The sequence below is a fragment of the Aspergillus eucalypticola genome (genome assembly GCF_003184535.1).
Source record: "Aspergillus eucalypticola CBS 122712 chromosome Unknown BO83scaffold_26, whole genome shotgun sequence".
In the NCBI taxonomy this organism is placed as follows: Eukaryota; Fungi; Ascomycota; class Eurotiomycetes; order Eurotiales; family Aspergillaceae; genus Aspergillus; species Aspergillus eucalypticola.
Window position 1 is genome coordinate 227,594 of NW_020290300.1, and position 17,142 is coordinate 244,735.

At 52.3% G+C, this 17,142-nt stretch overlaps 6 protein-coding genes across 6 annotated transcripts; 5 read left to right on the forward strand and 1 right to left on the reverse strand.

Annotated features, from left to right (window-relative positions):
• The first annotated feature begins 55 nt into the window (after positions 1–55).
• Positions 56–2,196, forward strand: BO83DRAFT_381280 (translation initiation factor eIF2B subunit delta). Its single transcript, XM_025531953.1, has 2 exons — positions 56–1,097; positions 1,163–2,196. Exons 1-2 carry the CDS (start codon positions 153–155, stop codon positions 2,147–2,149), a joined length of 1,932 nt encoding a protein of 643 aa, XP_025384702.1. The 5' UTR covers positions 56–152; the 3' UTR covers positions 2,150–2,196.
• A 7-nt stretch (positions 2,197–2,203) lies between these two features.
• BO83DRAFT_117123 (Apc13 domain protein) lies at positions 2,204–3,228 on the forward strand. The gene is made up of 2 exons (XM_025525982.1): positions 2,204–2,433; positions 2,566–3,228. Exons 1-2 carry the CDS (start codon positions 2,431–2,433, stop codon positions 3,037–3,039), a joined length of 477 nt encoding a protein of 158 aa, XP_025384703.1. The 5' UTR covers positions 2,204–2,430; the 3' UTR covers positions 3,040–3,228.
• Positions 3,027–5,399, reverse strand: BO83DRAFT_344729 (DNA-directed DNA polymerase alpha subunit POL12). The gene is made up of 4 exons (XM_025528729.1): positions 5,050–5,399; positions 4,842–5,003; positions 3,503–4,796; positions 3,027–3,443 (listed from the first exon to the last, which is right to left on the reverse strand). Exons 1-4 carry the CDS (start codon positions 5,370–5,372, stop codon positions 3,270–3,272), a joined length of 1,953 nt encoding a protein of 650 aa, XP_025384704.1. The 5' UTR covers positions 5,373–5,399; the 3' UTR covers positions 3,027–3,269.
• A 220-nt stretch (positions 5,400–5,619) lies between these two features.
• On the forward strand, positions 5,620–7,159 carry BO83DRAFT_344732 (CRAL/TRIO domain protein). Its single transcript, XM_025528730.1, has 2 exons — positions 5,620–6,610; positions 6,659–7,159. The coding sequence occupies exons 1-2, from the start codon at positions 5,776–5,778 to the stop codon at positions 6,991–6,993; spliced, it is 1,170 nt and encodes a 389-aa protein (XP_025384705.1). The 5' UTR covers positions 5,620–5,775; the 3' UTR covers positions 6,994–7,159.
• A 1,193-nt stretch (positions 7,160–8,352) lies between these two features.
• Positions 8,353–10,007, forward strand: snf4 (AMP-activated serine/threonine-protein kinase regulatory subunit SNF4; the record flags this gene model as incomplete). The annotated part of the gene is given in 7 exon segments (XM_025527820.1): positions 8,353–8,406; positions 8,696–8,823; positions 8,897–9,060; positions 9,114–9,470; positions 9,529–9,638; positions 9,694–9,856; positions 9,871–10,007. 7 exon segments carry the CDS (start codon positions 8,353–8,355, stop codon positions 10,005–10,007), a joined length of 1,113 nt encoding a protein of 370 aa, XP_025384706.1.
• Positions 10,008–10,339: 332 nt separating this feature from the next.
• Positions 10,340–12,931, forward strand: BO83DRAFT_117224 (uncharacterized protein). The gene is made up of 3 exons (XM_025525984.1): positions 10,340–11,539; positions 11,610–11,945; positions 12,018–12,931. Exons 1-3 carry the CDS (start codon positions 10,588–10,590, stop codon positions 12,803–12,805), a joined length of 2,076 nt encoding a protein of 691 aa, XP_025384707.1. The 5' UTR covers positions 10,340–10,587; the 3' UTR covers positions 12,806–12,931.
• Positions 12,932–17,142: the final 4,211 nt, after the last annotated feature.

Sequence of the window (17,142 nt, forward strand, 5' to 3'; positions counted from 1 at the left end):
ATACATGAAGGTGTCAGTTATAAATAAATAGGTGAATGTTCTGTAAAGCCATTGCTAGTTATCGACGGTGAGATCCGGTTTCACAGCCCTGATGACTCCACTCCCAACCACCACAGATACCTTTTACAAGTGAGGTGAAGTAACTCAGTGGAATGCTTCTCCTAGAGATACTCCTCACATTGGGAACCACCGTGGTGCAATACGTGGGAATTCTCGTGGTGGTAACAGCAGCTTATGTGAAGCAGCAGCAGCAGCAAAGCGTGAGTCAACGACGGGAACGGGTTTCATCGCCGGCTCCCCCCACAACATCCACTTCTTCTTCCACTTCCTCCTCCGCCGAAAAAGTCTCCAATGCCCCTCCCGATCGCCTCGGTACTCCCCCTCCTTCCTTCGACTACACATCACCTTTCATAATGGCGACCCCCGTTGAGTCCTCACAACCCCTGGCTGAAATGCAATCCCAGCAATCCTCATCATCATCCCCAGGCGCTGCCGCCGGCGCCAACGCCTCCGCTAAGCCCGCTAAACCGCAGCAATCACAGCCCGCCAAGCAACAACCACAACAGCAACAATCACAATCTAAAGGAAAGGATGCTGCCGCCGCTGGTGGAGACGGCGCCGCGCTCTCGCCCGCCGAATTGAAGAAGAAAGCCAAAGCCGAGAAGGCCGCCCGTCGCGCTCGCGAACGCGCCGAACGTGAACAGTCCGGTGGTGGTGCCGGTGGTGCTGCGCCCGTCGGGGGTCAGTCGGCTGCTGGTGGAAAGAAGGGCGCGTCGGGTCCCGGTGGTGCTGGGGCTGGTGGGAAAGATGCCTCTGGTGCTGCGACGCCGCAGAAGGGTGGTCATCAGAAGCAGCAGCCTCGTCGCGGTTCGGCGCAGGCGACGGGCCAGCCGAGTGCGGCGGAGTTGAAGAAGAAGCAGGAGGAGAAAAATGTTTCGGTCTTTGGACACTTGTACGGTCAGCAGCGCAGGACTACGATTGCTGGCGCTGGAAAGGAGGTGCATCCGGCGGTTTTGGCGCTGGGTATGCAGATGAGAGACTATGTGGTTTGTGGTAGTAGTGCTAGATGTGTTGCTACGTTGTTGGCTTTCAAGAGGGTATATCTTTCTCTATCTTGGTGCTGGCTGTGTGCTGTGTGCTGTGATGTGTTAACGTTTGTCAGGTCATCGAAGCTTATACTACCCCCCTGGGCACCTCGCTCGCCCGCCACTTGACTACCCACCTCTCTCACCAGATTACCTACCTCTCCACGTGTCGTCCCTTGTCTATCAGTCAGGGTAACGCTATCCGCGCCCTCAAGCTCGCCATCTCCTCCATCGATCCGTCCGTCCCCGAAGCTACCGCCAAGGCCTCGCTGTGCGATTTCATCGACAGCTTCATCCGCGAGAAGATCACCGTCGCCGACCAGGTCATTGCCGGCAGCGCAGCACAGAAGATTCAGGATGGAGACGTGATCGTGACATTTGCAGGCAGCTCGATCGTGAAGCAGACGCTGTTGGCGGCACACAAGGAGGGCAAGCAATTCCGCGTCTCCATCATCGACTCGCGGCCACTGTTCGAGGGTAAGAACCTGGCGCGCACGCTCGCCAACGCCGGTCTGGACGTGCAATACTCCCTCATGAACGGCATCAGCCACGCCATCAAAGACGCTACCAAGGTTTTCCTGGGCGCCCACGCCATGACCAGTAACGGTCGCCTGTACTCGCGCGTCGGCACCGCGCTAGTCGCCATGTCGGCCAAGGAGCGCGCCGGCGGGGTTGAAGTTCCTGTCATCGTGTGCTGCGAAACAGTCAAGTTCACGGACCGCGTTGCGCTGGACAGTATCGTCGTGAACGAGATTGCAGACGCCGACGAGCTGGTGACGGTCGAGCCGGTGCAGCAGCTGACCGGGTTGCCGGATCCCGCAGCGCAGCCGGCCGTAGAGCCCAAGAAGGGCGGCAAGGCTAGCAGCGCGCCGGTCGAGACGAGCACGGCGGCACAGAGCAAGTCGTCGCCGCTGGAGGACTGGAAGGAGTCGGCGAATCTGCAGCTGCTGAATATCATGTACGATGTGACGCCGGCGGAATATGTGGATATGGTGGTGACGGAGATGGGCAGTTTGCCGCCGAGTGCAGTACCTATAGTGCATCGGATGAGTACGAATATGTAGGTTTTTATCTTGGTTATTAGGTAGATAATGTTAGCATTATGTTTCGTGACTGGATGTATGCAGTAGTTGTGGAAAGCGGTGATTCCACTTCCATGCCGTAAATGCTTATCGCAACACCACCTCCCAAACACAATTCACAACAAACTACCAACTACCAATTACCAACACAATACATCTCTACCAATCCACAATAACAACATCAACCATAAACCAGACACCAGCTAACACACTCAACTCACCCTTCCCATCACTCCAACACCAAGCCACATCCTCCCTCCACAATGGTACACCCCTCCCTAACACCCTCTCTTCCCTCCATCCCAATTTATCCCCTCACCACCCTCACCACCAATCCCCCTCCCCCAAACACCCCAATTATCCAACCCACCAACTAACCAAGTGTGCCAAAAAAACAGAGCAAAGACTCCACCCCCACTCACCTCCACATGCACCACCCCCGACTCGCCGATTACTTCGAAGACTTCACGCGCCCACACCACACCTCTCCCTCTTCCTCTCCCTACACATCCACCACAACCCAAGCCTTCGCAGCAACAACAGCAGCAGCAGCAGCAGCAGCAGCCACCGGCGGCGGCACCGGCACCTCCCCGACCCTCACGCCCTCCTTCCTCCCCATCGAAGACATCTACATCCCGCCGCAGTATCAGCCCCCCAACCCGGAGGACGAAGACGATGTGGTTCCGGATCAACACGCCGCGTTTGGGATTGCGAGGGCCATGGCGTTGCAGGGAAGGAGGGGGGAGGGGGCGTGGAGGGATTTGGGATTGGAGGGGTTGGTTAGGGGGGATGGGTCGGGAGAGGCTGCAGGGAAGGTGAGGGTTAGGGGGGAGGGGAGGTTGATGGGGGGAAGAGGAGGGTGGTTTGTTTGAGGTGATCTTTCTTTTCCACTATCGAGAGGTAGGATGGGATGCATGGGAAGATGGTGTTATGGTTCTTGTTATGGCTAGGCTAGGCTAGGCTAGGCTAGGCTAGGTTGTTATACCCTGCGTTTGTTGTGTTTTGTTTTTTCTATGGGTATCGGAGGAGTCTTCGTGGAATCATCATTATCATGTATACTACTGCTGCTGCTATGCTGCTATGCTGCTATGCTGCGCTGCCGCTATATCCGTATTATGTCTACCCGGGCCCGTTCATACAATTTATGGCTGACCTGCTTCTGCTCCCTCTCGTCGTCTTCTATCCGTCGTGGCTGGATCGCCATCTGTGCGTATGTGCCTGCGCCGCGGCGTTTGGAGAGCGTGCCGGGGTTAATCACTGTTACGCTGTCCACTACCTGTCTGGTTATTAGCATTATCCATAGATTTATACGAATTACTGGGTGTGGGGGCTGACCTTAACAAATGGCGGCAGCATGCTCGGCGTTATCAACACATCCGGCCGCACATTCCACCACTCGCCCAGCTTCGAATAGCTCACATCGACCATTCCCCCCGTTGCAAGGCCGGTCCCCGCTCGTGGCAGCATGTCTCTGCTCGATGTCGGGAACATCGGCTGGAAGTGTCGCTGCTCGATCATGTACTTGGGCAGTCTTGTCAGGAGGTTCCCCTCCGTTGGTTTGCCGTGGAGTACCTCCTCGCGGCGTAGCTCGTACAGGACGTCGTGTGAGCACATCCCAATGACTGTCTCGTTCAATGACAGCGTCACCGGGTTCGACACCATGCGAACCTGCTTCGGCAGTCCCAGCTCCTTCTTGGGTAGCTGCTCCTGTGGCCAGGAGACGTGCTTGCTGACTGCGTCGCGGACGGACGGTACCAGCACAATGGTGATGCTGGGCACGGTTGCTACGAGTCTCTGTAGCGGGGCTGAGATGCAGTGCCGGAATACTGTAGTCAGCGTCACCGTGTCCGGGTCCACGCCGTTGATCTCGGGCAGGTCGAAATCCCCCGAGGCCAGCAGGGGATGCTCGATGTCTAGGAATGGCCCCAGCAGGACAAGGCCGTCCGCATAGCTGTCCGCTGCCTTGCGGCAGATCTCTTTCAGTGGCTCGTAGTCGAGGTTGTCGTCTGCCGTGTAGGGACCGGCAGCAACGAGAACGTTCAAGGGCGCTGGGCCAGCGTTTTCGAGTCTCTGGTTGATGGTTTCGAGGTTGACGACTGACGATGCGGCCGGTGGGAGAAGGGGTGTGGAAAGGACCTCTTTGACGGAGAAGTAGTTGCCGGACGCATTGATGCCGCGCAGCGCCACGATCTGGCCCGGGAAGAAGTTGGCTGAGGGCACAGATTCGAGTTTCAATGGAACCCGGATTCCTGCTCCTGTACGTCGGGACGTTTCGAGCACGAGTGACGCCGTGTTGAGTTTTCCTTCCATACTGTCGGATGCGATGCGGCCGACGGCCACGATCTCGCTGGTACTCTGCGTAGCGGCGCTGCCGAATGTGATATCGTCGCTGCCGTACTGTTTCTCAAACAATGCCATGAATTCGTCGATGCGGTCGTCCAAGATCTCCGATGCCTCGGCCAGTCGCATAGCCATAGGCTTGTATCCGAACTTCTTCAAATCTGTGTTTGCCGTCGGTCGTATGCGGGCTTCGGAGTATGGTGCGATAGGGGCCTCTGCTTGTGGGAGATGGGAGTTGATGGTTTCGATGGTTTCGCCTGCATTTTGACGCTGGGAAAAGGGGATGGATCTGCTTCGTCAGTTGTGGGCTTTTTACGGTGATTCGCGCACGTACTGTAGCCCATCACCGTTTGTCTGTTTCACACTGGTACTCATCGGAGATCCATTGTGTTCGGTTCTCCCGATCTTGGAGATTGATGGCGAAGCAAAGTCGGATTTCCGCTTCGCTGAACCGGCATTGCTCCGACCCGAAGCACCTGGTGTTAATCCATCAAGCCTGAATCATTAGCTTTTGTCCATCGATCCTTTCATACTCAACGTACATGCCAAACACATCTGACGTAGCAGCGCGCGGGGTGGCCGGCACTGCTGGTTTCCTCTCCATCTGTCGGCCTGCTTTGCCGCGGGCGTCTCGCTCCAATGTATCCTGGACATCTTTCTTGAACAGTCGCACGGTACCCAGGTCCATCTTCAGCTCATCTGGGCCCATCTTCAGACAATAAGACTCCCATTTGTAGAAGAGCTCCTGCGCGGAGATGGAATGGATGCGCAGGATTGACTGCAATTCGGTAAGGACATCCTTGGGTAGACCATCTGGAGCAGCGGCAGCAAAGAGCTCATTGAGCTCTGCGACAGAGTCCTCCATGTTGACTGGAACCTTGGCTTATTGATGAGTTTGGATAGTAACCAATATGGCTCTCTATCGGAACTGCGATGACGCGCGACGCGTGAGACGCGCAAATTGGTTGATGTGACCGCCTGCCGAAATGAGACCGCAGCACGACCCGCGGAACCACGTATTCTTCGACTGCAATTGATTAATCAATCGGAGGTTTGCAGCTGACGATCGGTGGGCCTGCCGATCAACACTCCGCCCTGCTCAATCTTACGGCGTGAAAAAGGACACCCGGGAAGCTGCTTGCCGTTCTCCCCCTTTATTATATTCGCTGATGTCTTGCGATTTATAAAGTTGGTGCCCTCAGACAAGGCAGACACTTACACTACAATCATCTACATTCGATTCAACAGATCCAAGCAAGCTCTTCATCATGAGCGCTCCCTCTAACCCCCCGGCCGCTGCGCCCGCCGACAATACTCCTGCTGTCGATGCCTCACAGACCACCCCTTCTGACCCGTCACCTTCAAATTCTGCTGAGATCGCAGCTACCCCTGAGACCACCACTAAACCCGCACAATCCACCGATTTAGCCAAGCAAATCGAGGAGTTCGAATCGCAATTGCCCTTGTCCGCCGCCGACGGTCTCATCCAGAAGCCCTTTCCCCGCCCCCTTGAATCGGCCAAGCCGACACCCCCGGCCGAGCTCACCTCCGATCAGCAAGCAAAATACAAGGATGTCCTGAAGGCTGTCTCAGAATGGACCACGGTTCCGACAACGTCTGCTAAGAATTCTCCTACCGAGCCTATTACCGACGATGAGCGCATGTTCCTGACCCGCGAGTGCCTGTTGCGGTACCTGCGCGCAACCAAATGGAATGTCTCCGAGGCAATCGCGCGCCTTCAGCGCACGCTCACCTGGCGCCGCGAGTACGGCGTTGAAAAGCTCACAGCCGAATACATCTCTGTTGAGAACGAGACGGGCAAGCAGGTCATTCTGGGATATGACATTCACGGGCGCCCATGCCTGTACCTGCTGCCATCAAACCAGAACACGGAAACGAGCGACCGCCAGATCCAGCACCTGGTCTTTATGCTTGAGCGCGTTATTGACCTCATGGGCCCGGACCAGGAGACGCTGGCACTGATCGTCAACTACAAGGAGACGAAGTCGGGTCAGAACGCGAGTATCGGCCAGGCCAAGCAGACCCTCAACTTTCTACAGAACCACTACCCAGAGAGAATGGGCCGCGCCCTTGTAATCAACAGTGAGTTATCCCTATATCATGCAAACGATAGTCTCTGACCGCATTCAGTGCCTTTCATGATCCTTGGTTTCTTCAAGATCATCACGCCGTTCATCGACCCATTGACTCGCCAAAAGCTAAAATTCAACGAGGATCTGGGTCAGCACGTGCCTCCAGGCCAGTTGATGAAGTCCATGGGTGGTGAGGTCGAGTTCCGGTACGACCATTCGATCTACTGGCCGACGCTCAACAAACTTGCCGACCAGCGCCGAGCAGCATACAAGGAGCGGTGGATCCAGGGCGGGAAACGTGTGGGTGAGATTGAGAACTATCTGAAGACGGGCACCAGCCCGAGTCTCTCTCAGACGGAGGGAGCGAATGGTGAAGCGCAGCCTACAGCATGAAACTTCCCATCTTGTGCGACTTCCGGGTAAAATGGTCTTTCATTGTTCTTCGAGCGTTGGCGATTGCATGGCTGTGGCATAAAGCATAGATACGCCTTTATTATTCTTTGGCATCGTTTTCTTCAAGCTCTCGGTTAGACTTATGGTGTAATTAGACACATGGCCCAATTATCCTCAGCAACTTTCTCTTGGTATCACACTGTTGCGTAACAACGTCTATGAGGCATTGATGTCGGCGTAAGTAAAGACCGGAGCTAGTCAAGCAAGCGACTCGAAGCTTTCTCCGCAGTGGCCTGTCACGTGTGGGGATGGCGGGGCAGTGTCTGCCTCAGGCATGTATCCCACCACCTCCCACCACTCAAGTTCTCAACGAAGCTGCAGCAATACATATGCTGGATATGGAATGCTGCGGCATGTAGTAAACATAAACACACCCTGAATATGACACACTGCACATATTCAGCCTGTCAGAATGTCTGTTTGGAATTTTGACACCTCAATGTCCGCCTTGGATGCCCCTCGTTCCTGGTGCACTCTCTCACCTGCAACTATCCAGGCGACTGGGGTCTTAATTAACTAAGATAGTAGGCAGATTAATTAATCAGGAGATGTGATGCATCATCCTAAGCATCCTGCGCATGATTCGTCGCGCGCTGTCTTCTCAGATGATCCTAGACATTCTCTTTTTTTTAAACATCCCATACTGATCCTCTTCCTCCCCGCCTATCCATATCACTAGGAATACTAATCATATTATCCCAGCGGCACCGGCGGATTATAACCCCTGTCAACTGCATCAAGCCTTGAGCTGCTATTGATCCTACAGGTCTGGGAGATCATTTCCACCCATAGGTTAACTTCGTTGTCTCGTCCATTCTGAATGTCTGGATGTGTTTTGCGGTCCCACGACAGTAGCGGCACTGGGCAATCAAGATGGAGGAAGCTCCCCAGCGGGTGTCCGTAGTCCCCACGGGCAGAATGAGCAGCACTTCCGGGCGGCCGCTTTCAATCACCGACGACACCTCCTCCACCACCACCACCACTACTACCACTACTACCACTACTACTACCACTGCAACGACCACCTCGACCACGTCCACCATCACTGCGCTGACTAGCACGGCTGCTGCTGTTGCTCCTGCTGCTGCTCCTCCTCCTCCTCCTCCTCCTCCTCCTCCTCCTGCTGCTGCCTCTCCTCGGTCCACTCCACCTCAGCCTTACCCTCGCCCGCCTTCCTCCACCAGTTCCTATCCCTCGCCCATTCCCTCTCCTGTTCCAGACCGTCGTCCTATCCGCGGTCACGAGGGAGGATTCGTGTATCCCGCCTCCTTTCTCCGGCCGCGAGGTCTATCACACCCAATGCCCCCCGCTCAGCCCGAAAGGGCGATCGATCGGGAAGAGCGTCAGGCCCTAGTAAGTTGCTTTGCTTTTCTCTTGCTTTCTTCACCCCGTTGCTTGCTTTTTCCCCTCAAATCTTCCTGTTTGCCCCGCTCATGTCCATCGCGCCTTACCCCTCTGGTCCGCACTGCTTCGTACATAAACCTGTTATATCACTTTGTTTGCCATGGTTCAGGCTCTGTCATGCCTGCGCTCAATGCCAATGTGCCGTGACCTTGGCTGCCAACTGCTTGCTCGTAATTGTTTCCACAAGGGAAATGAAACGGATTGACTAATCGGATTCTGGTCTCTCTTAATCCTGTAGCGTGCCATTCGCAATTTCCTCAAAGTCCGTACCAGCTATGATGTCCTTCCGCTCAGTTTCCGACTTATCATGTTCGATACATCGCTGTCCGTCAAGGAGAGCCTGAATATCCTCATACAGAACGGCATGTCTTCCTCCCACCAGCTTCCTGCGGCTCCGCGGGCTATGCGCATCGCGAATGCAATCTCGCTGACTGGAAAGCATGCACAATACAGGTATCGTTTCGGCTCCGCTATGGGACTCTACATCCTCGACCTTTGCCGGTCTTCTCACCACATCCGACTACATCAATGTTATCCAGTACTACTACCAGAACCCCGAGGCTTTGAACCAGATCGATCAATTCCGCTTGGATAGTCTACGAGGTGCGTCTGGCGCGTTTTCAGCAGGAACACACAGGCTGACATTCCTATTCTAGAGGTCGAAAAGGCGCTCCATGTGGCGCCTCCCGAAACGATATCCATTGACCCAGAGCGGCCGCTCTACGAAGCCTGTCGGCGCATGCTCGAGTCTCGCGCCAGGAGGATTCCTTTGGTTACTTTTGATAGTCAGACCGAGCGAGCCCTCGTTCTAAGTGTTCTCACCCAGTACCGCATCCTGAAGTTTGTCGCCGTCAACGTCAACGACACGCAGAAGTTACGGAAGCCCCTTGGTGAGATCTTGCTGGGCTCGTATCACAATATAGCAGTCGCATCGATGGATACACCTGTCATTGACGTGATTCACATCCTCGTCTCACGGAGCATATCAAGTGTCCCCATCATCAATACTGAAGGTAGGCGATACTACGTTGGAGCGCGCATGTATGTGTACTGATTTCGTAACCTTCGCAGGTGTTGTGTACAACGTCTTTGAGGCTGTCGACGTGATAACGCTGATCAAAGGAGGTGTCTATGATGATTTGAGTCTAACGGTGGGCGAGGCGTTGAAGAAGCGATCTCCGGTAAGTTGGTTCTGTCACACAAGAGTTTCCTAGTACATTTGACTCATTACTCCAGGACTTTCCCGGAATCTACACATGCTCCCTGAACGATGGTCTGGATACCATTTTCGACACGATTCGCAAATCCCGTGTACACCGCCTGGTTGTGGTGGACGACAACTTCCGGCTAAAGGGTGTCCTGACCTTGAGTGATATTCTCCAGTACATCCTTTTGGAGGGTGAAAATGACGAGTCATCATGAACAATGTATTTGCGCCTTGTCGCGCTGCTACGCATACTTACAACTTGCATGGAAAGGCGTTTTTGCGTGCCAGTGTCGGTTCCCGGGCCTCCTTGGTTGGCAACGGTAGCCCACTTGCACGTTATTGACTTGATTACACGGTTCTACCCCCTTATATTGCTTCTGGTATTTGAGCACTTGGGCTTTTGTCCGTCTTGTTTGAAATGCAAAAGTAGACGGTACTTTATGGCGCAACGGTCTATATCCCGGTTACAAAGGCACTCGTGTACACAATACATCTAGACATTGTCATTGAACTTCAGTTGTAGAAATAGCCCGCTCAGCGTGAGAAGTTAATTGTTACTTGTGAGCGTGGCCGTTGCAGTTGTAATAGCAAGCAATCATGGACCTTTGTTATTGAACGGCAAAGCTTTGTCCTTGCAATCGTTAGCGTTGTATATTCCCTGTTCAAGCTGCGTGATTTACATTCACGTATATGGAATTATGTTCCGGGCAGCCCGGTCAATCCGGCCATTCGCTGAGTCTGCCTGGTGAATGAAGCCTTCCTCGCCAGTTCTTAGTATCACTGGACAAAAGAGGAAGGAGCGATTCCGACATTGACACAACAAACCCCCAGGCCATGCCACACCGAGTACTCATCTCTATAACGATTGTTGCATCTTCCTTCTGTAGCATACCCTAATCACTTGCGCAGCGTCTACTGCAGTGATGGATACCTTGGGATGTACCAGCGACAGCTTGAAACGATCCATGGACCAGAGGCTATCACTTTCTGTGCCCTTCTCGTCGGTGAACGCCGGGCTAGCTGCCTCTTTCGGGTCAAGAGACATAGCAAAGCACCACGATAGTAGGAGGAATACAATTTTATTGCCAAAGGATGTGGCAGCCCCAAAGAGACACGCCTTGGATATAAGTTCAGGAGACAAAGGTTCCAAACTGAATGGGTTCAGGACGCTGTTTCGCTCACGCAAGTCGCAGCATCTTCGACTCGAATCAGGGTCGTCTGGTCTGTCTGCAAAGCCCATTATTGTGGTGGGAGAGGGCTGTAATGAGGGTCATCCCACGGCTACTGGTCATTTAGAGAATCAGCAGCCCGTCGGGCTTCAGGTCACTCAGTCCAGCGATCTTTTGAATGGAGATGCCGATAGAAAGGTCAGTGACAAGACGGTGTACTCGCTCAGCTCAGATCTAACTAGTGTGACTGTCTGCCATGATCCGTCGAAGCACAAGTCCATGCCTATTGCCTTAGTTGATCAGGACTGTCTCTATCATGGTCCCTACAGTGATATTCAAGAGGCGTCTCATTCTACAACACAGTCCAGTGTCAATTTCGAAGATCTGAAGGGGGCTACTTCGTACTCCAGCAGACAACATAGTTCAGAGCGTAGTAGTGCGAGTGTCTTGTCGACATGCCGCAGTCGGACTACAGAGAAGCCAGGGAATCCCTTCAGGCAGACCCGCTCCTACAGATCACGGGGCTCATCCAGGCAGAGTTCGGACTTTGCCGCCTCGCTTAACGACAGTTACGCATTGGAACAAGGGGATCGCCACGCGGCTGTTATAGCGTTCAATGAGCTGGCCGGTAGATTGCGTCTTGAGCCGCTGGAGGTCGACGACACGCTTGGTGCTCACGGGGGTACTGAATGGGGTCAGGTGTCAGGTTTGTGTGCCCCAGAGCCAGAGATCGACAGGTGATATACCAGACATCCCAGTTTCTGACGACATAGTAGCTGAACGATCTCCTGATAGTCGTCTATCCCATACAGCCACCGGGGATGATCCTCCCAGACGTCGGGATAAGTTCTATGGACGCATACGAACCATGCGGTCGACCCTCCAGCTTGGATCGTCAGACGCACCCCGCAAAAGAACCTTGCGTCGGATGAGGACGTTTGCCAGCCTTTCGCGCCGATCGGCCGATATGACTTCATTGAAGGGCAAACCCCTGGAAGACCTGGCTCGACTGGGGGGGTACAATCTGCTCACTCTTCCGGCCGACTTTGCGCCTACGAAATTGAAGCTACCCGTATGCTTTGTGGCGATTATCACCTATCTGGGATGCTTTGGTAGGAATCCACCATGCTCCACTAGGATACTCTATCCGTCGCAGGCTATTGGTTTATTGACGTCATTTACAGCTCCTACTGTACGAAACGTCTTTGTCGACGCCGGGGATCCGAAACTAGCGGCACGGACGTACGACTACTACGCCAATCAGGTGCACTCGGTGGAAAAGCAGCAAGACAAGATCCAGATGACGGTTGCGAATGGCACGATACCGGCGGATGTGGTGGACCCTCTGAACCGGGATGGGGGTAGTGGCGACGCCATTCAAGTGTTGAGCGTGGCATGGGCGTTCAAGGCTCTTCTGTCCGGGCTCCCAGGGGGGATTCTAGGGTCGGGCCGGCTTTATCGAGTGCTGGTCCAGATTTGTCAGGGCCACCTTACGAGTGAGCCAGTGGAGCGGCGAAGGAGCTGCCTCGGGGGGCTTTCACCTCGGGGTTACGTCAAGGTCAAGGCGATGAGTCTGGCGATTCTGGCGCTCAGCGACTCGATGCAGCTGAACCTGATCTGTGGGGTGTTCGGACTCAGCGCGCTCTTGCTGCATGAGACACGGCGGCTGATAGAGCTGGAACGCCAGGGCTTCCGGGGCAGCGTCTGCCGGGCCAGTATTGGGTCGGGGCTGCTGAACCTAGACCGACTGAGTGGAGTGCTGGCGCCACTACTGACGGAAGGCGAGGGGGAGGAGAATACTGAGGATGCATTCCGGGCCATTCAGCGCGAGATTGAAAGCCAGCGGGTTGCAGCGATGCTGATCGGAAATTGGCGAGGGGTGAGTCGACAATTGCGGATCTGGGAGCATCGGGGGGCCATAGCGCATCACCATGGATTCTCGCGAACGTTTAGCGGGTCGGCGGAGGTGTGAGGATGAGGCCAAGATGAACCAGCATGGTGGTGTATATCCTGGTGTCTGCGAGAGTATTTTGTATAGAGTTTGGAGAGGAATAGGGAATAGCAAGGAAGAGGGAAGAAGAGAAGAGGGGGATGGGGGATGGGGGGGGAAGGAAAGCAGGAAAGGAGGTGGATGATAGATAGTACGACGGGGGCACTGGAGCACAGGCCCAGCGGAGCCCAAGGCAGCATCCGGTTCTGGGAGCAGGAAGAGTGGAGAGAGCGGAGCTCATGTAGGGTTGGCGATAGCAAGAATTGAGACGTGATTGCTGGGCCCCGACGGGAGGATTGGAGCAATCATGAAGCAGTATGGCGACCGTTTAGACGGGGCGGCAGGAACCTGAAAGGATCCCTGTTAGCAGTGCATAAGCCTCCGAATGGGGGATGATTGGCGGGGGCTGGAAGTCGTGGCCGTCAGAGGACCTTTTACCGGATACATCGAGTGTGCAGTACTTAGTACTCTGTATGTACGGAGTAGTAATCATGAGTATACTACACATCCTAAATTTTCAAGGTAAAACGTAGTAGGGATATAGGTATATCCTTGTACTTATTCGTATATCTCTATATCTCACGCCCCAAAAAAGAAAGTGGGGCAAGCAGGATATCAGCAGCAGCAAAGAAAGAAAAAAAAAAATCAAACAAACAATGAAAGCAAATATCCCCCGACCCTGATCTGAACCAGAACATGAAACAGAGCAAACACCAGGCAGATAGGTCTTCCTCTACTGTTAGCCTAGTCTACTTGGTAGGGTACACAGTAGGTAAAGTAAGCCTAGCATAGCCCACCCCACCAAAAATGGTATCCAGACCTTTAATTCCTTGGAACATAAGAAAAGCGAAGCGGTCGAGCGGGTCTACAAGCCGGCGACATGATCCGTACCAGAAGATAAACTAAATCACTCAACTCAGTTTCGCGAGAGAGAGAGAGAGAGTTGAGTAGTGAATAAAACTTGAATGAATTAAATAGGGAAGGCGGAAATAAAAGTTGTCACTTGCTGGAATTCTAGTAGTACCAGTGGTTCGAGTTGTCCATTCCGGGGGTTTTGAGAGAAAGGGCGGATTCATCATTGAAATTGAACGCGCAATACACAATATTGATTGATAGGATGGGGATGGATGTTGAGGAGAAAATCAGGAAGTGTTAATTATTATAAAGTTAGTAGTATGTTGGTTAGGGTGGTAGAGAGTTTCTTGGATCTGATTGTGACTGGTGTTTTTTTCTGTGTATCCTTTTTGTTGATTTGTGGTGGTGGTAGTAGTAGTAGTAGTAGTAGTAGTAGTAGTAGTAGTAGTAGTAGTAGTAGTAGTAGTAGTATAGTGGTAGATGATGTGGAGTGAGGTGGTTGTGGAAATATCTACCTACAATTACTGTATGAAGGGCTTGCCAGTGGTTGTTGGTTTAGTGGTTAAAAGATAGCTGAAGCTCGTTTGTCGATCGGTGGATCGTGGTTCGTCGGAGGAAAAAGCCGGGCCGTGGGGACATATTATTACTAAGTAACTAACTAGACTGAAGTACACGGAGGGACGTACTTTATTTGTGACTTAAGATCATCAAAGTACTACTTACTCCGTAGATAAGCATGATATGTATGTATGTATCTCGGTTAATTGTGCGATGCATGTATGCAGTGTATTTTCCAAGGAATATATCATGATTCAAGAGTTGGTTACGCGTCCATCAATCCTTCTTGGGTGGATTAGTGGTAGTAATTCTAAAAAAAGTATTTATTTTGTTATTTTATTCATTTATTGTTGGTTGATTTAGCAACTTGGCATCTTGTCATTTGATTGATTTTGATAATCAGTTTATTGTTAAGAGGGCCGTTGGGTTGAATAGTTCTGGCTAGCCTTGGAAGGGGGATCCGTAGGTCGAGAGGGAAGGCCCGGTACATAGTAAAAACATACTTAGGATAAATTATCTGATGCAGCGTGATGAAAAGAGTGAATTGATTTACATGGGACTTGAATCATGCCAGCTGGCAGGGGAGTACTGTCAGTACTAGACAATTAGTTCACAATTTACCCGGGGGAGAAGCAGTTCATGTGGATCCTTTCCAACTTAGAACTACTTGTCTACATAGTACAGAATACTGCTGCTATGTATGTACTCTATCTAGCATATAGATATATCAACTATTAAGTATGGTATGTGGAAAAAGTTGGCTCTCTCTCCGATCAAGGAACCGGGAGGAAAACCGGAAATCGAGACCAATTCTTTATATTCCATGCTACTTGTAAGTACTTAACCACTACTTGCTGCATTTGGGGAATCCCCCAACAAAGTTTGATGGAGAAGGAAAAATGCCAACAGCGCCGCCCGCCGTCGGGAACTTCAAACCGCCAATCAGCATGAGTAACGGCACTACTTGGCTTTCCCTGAAACCGGGACAATCCAACTCGTTTTTCTTTTTCTTTTCTTTCCCTCTAGTCGAGACTATCATGGATGAGGTAAATAAAATCAAGTCCGAAAGTAAGTAAGTGAATGACTCATTGAGAAATAATATAGTTAATACTCTAGTTGAGAGAGTTCTCGTCCATATTATTTACATGAGTACTAGTAGTAGTGCGTATTTTCTCTCCCCCTGGGCTGTGTAGGAAATCATTTGCTGGTGGAACCGGACGGGGAAGACGGAACCTCCGTTCTTTTCCTTTAAGGTCCAGGGTTAGGTGAGTGGGTTGTTTTGCCCTCCCATGCCATGAATGGATGACTGACGTTTTGAGGAGGATGATGATATCAGACAAGGTCAACACCCTTTCGTCCTTTTCCTTCTTTTTTTTAAGGTTCTCGGGTTCGGAAAACTGTCGGCGGAGAAGCAAAGATGATGTGGGCTGATCTGGTACTTGTTGTTTGTTTGTTAGTTATCTGGGTTTGAGTTCTACTCAGTCAGTACATACTTGGGATGGCTACCTTTTATGTTCCAAGTTTATCTGGGGTATAGAAAGAGACTAAGGTAGCTGTGCCACTAGTTCCCCTTTAGTAGACACCATTCTAGCACACACACACACTACTAGAGCTCTGAAGGGGAACCATACTCGACAGGTACTAGTATTACCGGCATTGATTCTAGATGCAAAGTACAGTTTACAAGTCCAGCTGGCATGGCTGGCATCTGTCATGCCAACCAACTGCGTAATCGTGCAGCTCCGGCTGAATGAGGGGATCTTGACTTGCCCCTGATCGTCGCAGCTTTTTCCTTCCTTCCTTACTTTCTCGTTCTTTCTCGCATGCTCTCTCCTTCATCGTGTGGAGACTGGAGAGGTCTCCAGATCTCTTGTTCCAATAATGATGTCAACCTTGCCGGTTCTGGCCAGGTCTTCGTCCAGTGGATGCCCTCTCTTGGCTTCCCGACGCCGGAACTGCGACTGACCCAATCATCAAGCCATAATAATCATAACTCTCTCTCTCTCCCAGCTGCTTCGGGGAGTTGAAGCTTCATCGGTCATCTGTTTCTTCTCCCCTCTCAATACTGCTCACGGCTCACGGCTCACGGCTCACTTGACTTTCCCATCCAAAAGATTTGTGTGTTGTTGGTTCCTTCTACCAACCATCAGCTACTACAAGGTACAAACAACACCAACAACTACTTACTTACTACTACTTCTTGTATTCTCTACACAACATCCCAATTCCCTGCCACTTGCGCAACCACTTGGGAAATTCCTGTTGGTGAGTAGTAAGAAAGTCCTCGTCTCTCTCCTCTTCCATCCAATCCTCATCCTTCCTCTGCTGTCATCTCCTCAACTCTCGTTTCATCTTCTTTCTTGTCTCCCAACCCTAGCCTGTCCTCCCCTCGTATCACTCTCCCACATTGACTTCGATCCGGATTTCCCCTCCTTCACTTTCTTCCCGTGGTACTCTCTCTCTCTCTCCTCCCTCTCTCTTTCCTTTTCCCTCTCACTCTTCCTCTCCTATCGCTTTCCTTCCTCACTGTCCCTCTCCCTCACTCCCTCTCACTCACCCTCTCTTTTAACTCTGCCGGCTCTTCCGTTTCCGTGGACCTCTCCGTTACATTTCCACCTTAACCCCTCCTCTGCCCTTGAAACCCCCCCATTTCTGATTCTGGATCTCCTGCAGATTCATTGCCTGACGAAAGCTCTCTTTCAGCTCCACTCTGGTCTCGCCCAGTTCCCTGATTTTCCTGGTCCAGGTTCCGCTGCTGGCTCCAGAAGGACCCCTACTGCCAGCCCCCCATTCCGGACACACAACACACTCACTCGCGCTCTCTCTCTCTCTCTCCAACAACTCACCCCCCCACTTTGATCCTGTCGGGATATATTCTCCTGGCCAACCTTCTTTCTGAACCGGTT

Coding starts and splice junctions, on each gene's coding strand:
- BO83DRAFT_344729 (XM_025528729.1), bottom strand. CDS start 5,372: ATGGAGGACTCTGTCGCAGAGCTCAATGAGCTCTTTGCTGCCGCTGCT. Junction 5,004..5,049: donor ACGTCAGATGTGTTTGGCAT/GTACGTTGAGTA, acceptor CTAATGATTCAG/GCTTGATGGATTAACACCAG. Junction 4,797..4,841: donor ACAAACGGTGATGGGCTACA/GTACGTGCGCGA, acceptor CTGACGAAGCAG/ATCCATCCCCTTTTCCCAGC.
- BO83DRAFT_381280 (XM_025531953.1), top strand. CDS start 153: ATGCTTCTCCTAGAGATACTCCTCACATTGGGAACCACCGTGGTGCAA. Junction 1,098..1,162: donor CGTTGTTGGCTTTCAAGAGG/GTATATCTTTCT, acceptor AACGTTTGTCAG/GTCATCGAAGCTTATACTAC.
- BO83DRAFT_344732 (XM_025528730.1), top strand. CDS start 5,776: ATGAGCGCTCCCTCTAACCCCCCGGCCGCTGCGCCCGCCGACAATACT. Junction 6,611..6,658: donor CCGCGCCCTTGTAATCAACA/GTGAGTTATCCC, acceptor GACCGCATTCAG/TGCCTTTCATGATCCTTGGT.
- BO83DRAFT_117224 (XM_025525984.1), top strand. CDS start 10,588: ATGGATACCTTGGGATGTACCAGCGACAGCTTGAAACGATCCATGGAC. Junction 11,540..11,609: donor TGAATGGGGTCAGGTGTCAG/GTTTGTGTGCCC, acceptor ACGACATAGTAG/CTGAACGATCTCCTGATAGT. Junction 11,946..12,017: donor CACCTATCTGGGATGCTTTG/GTAGGAATCCAC, acceptor CGTCATTTACAG/CTCCTACTGTACGAAACGTC.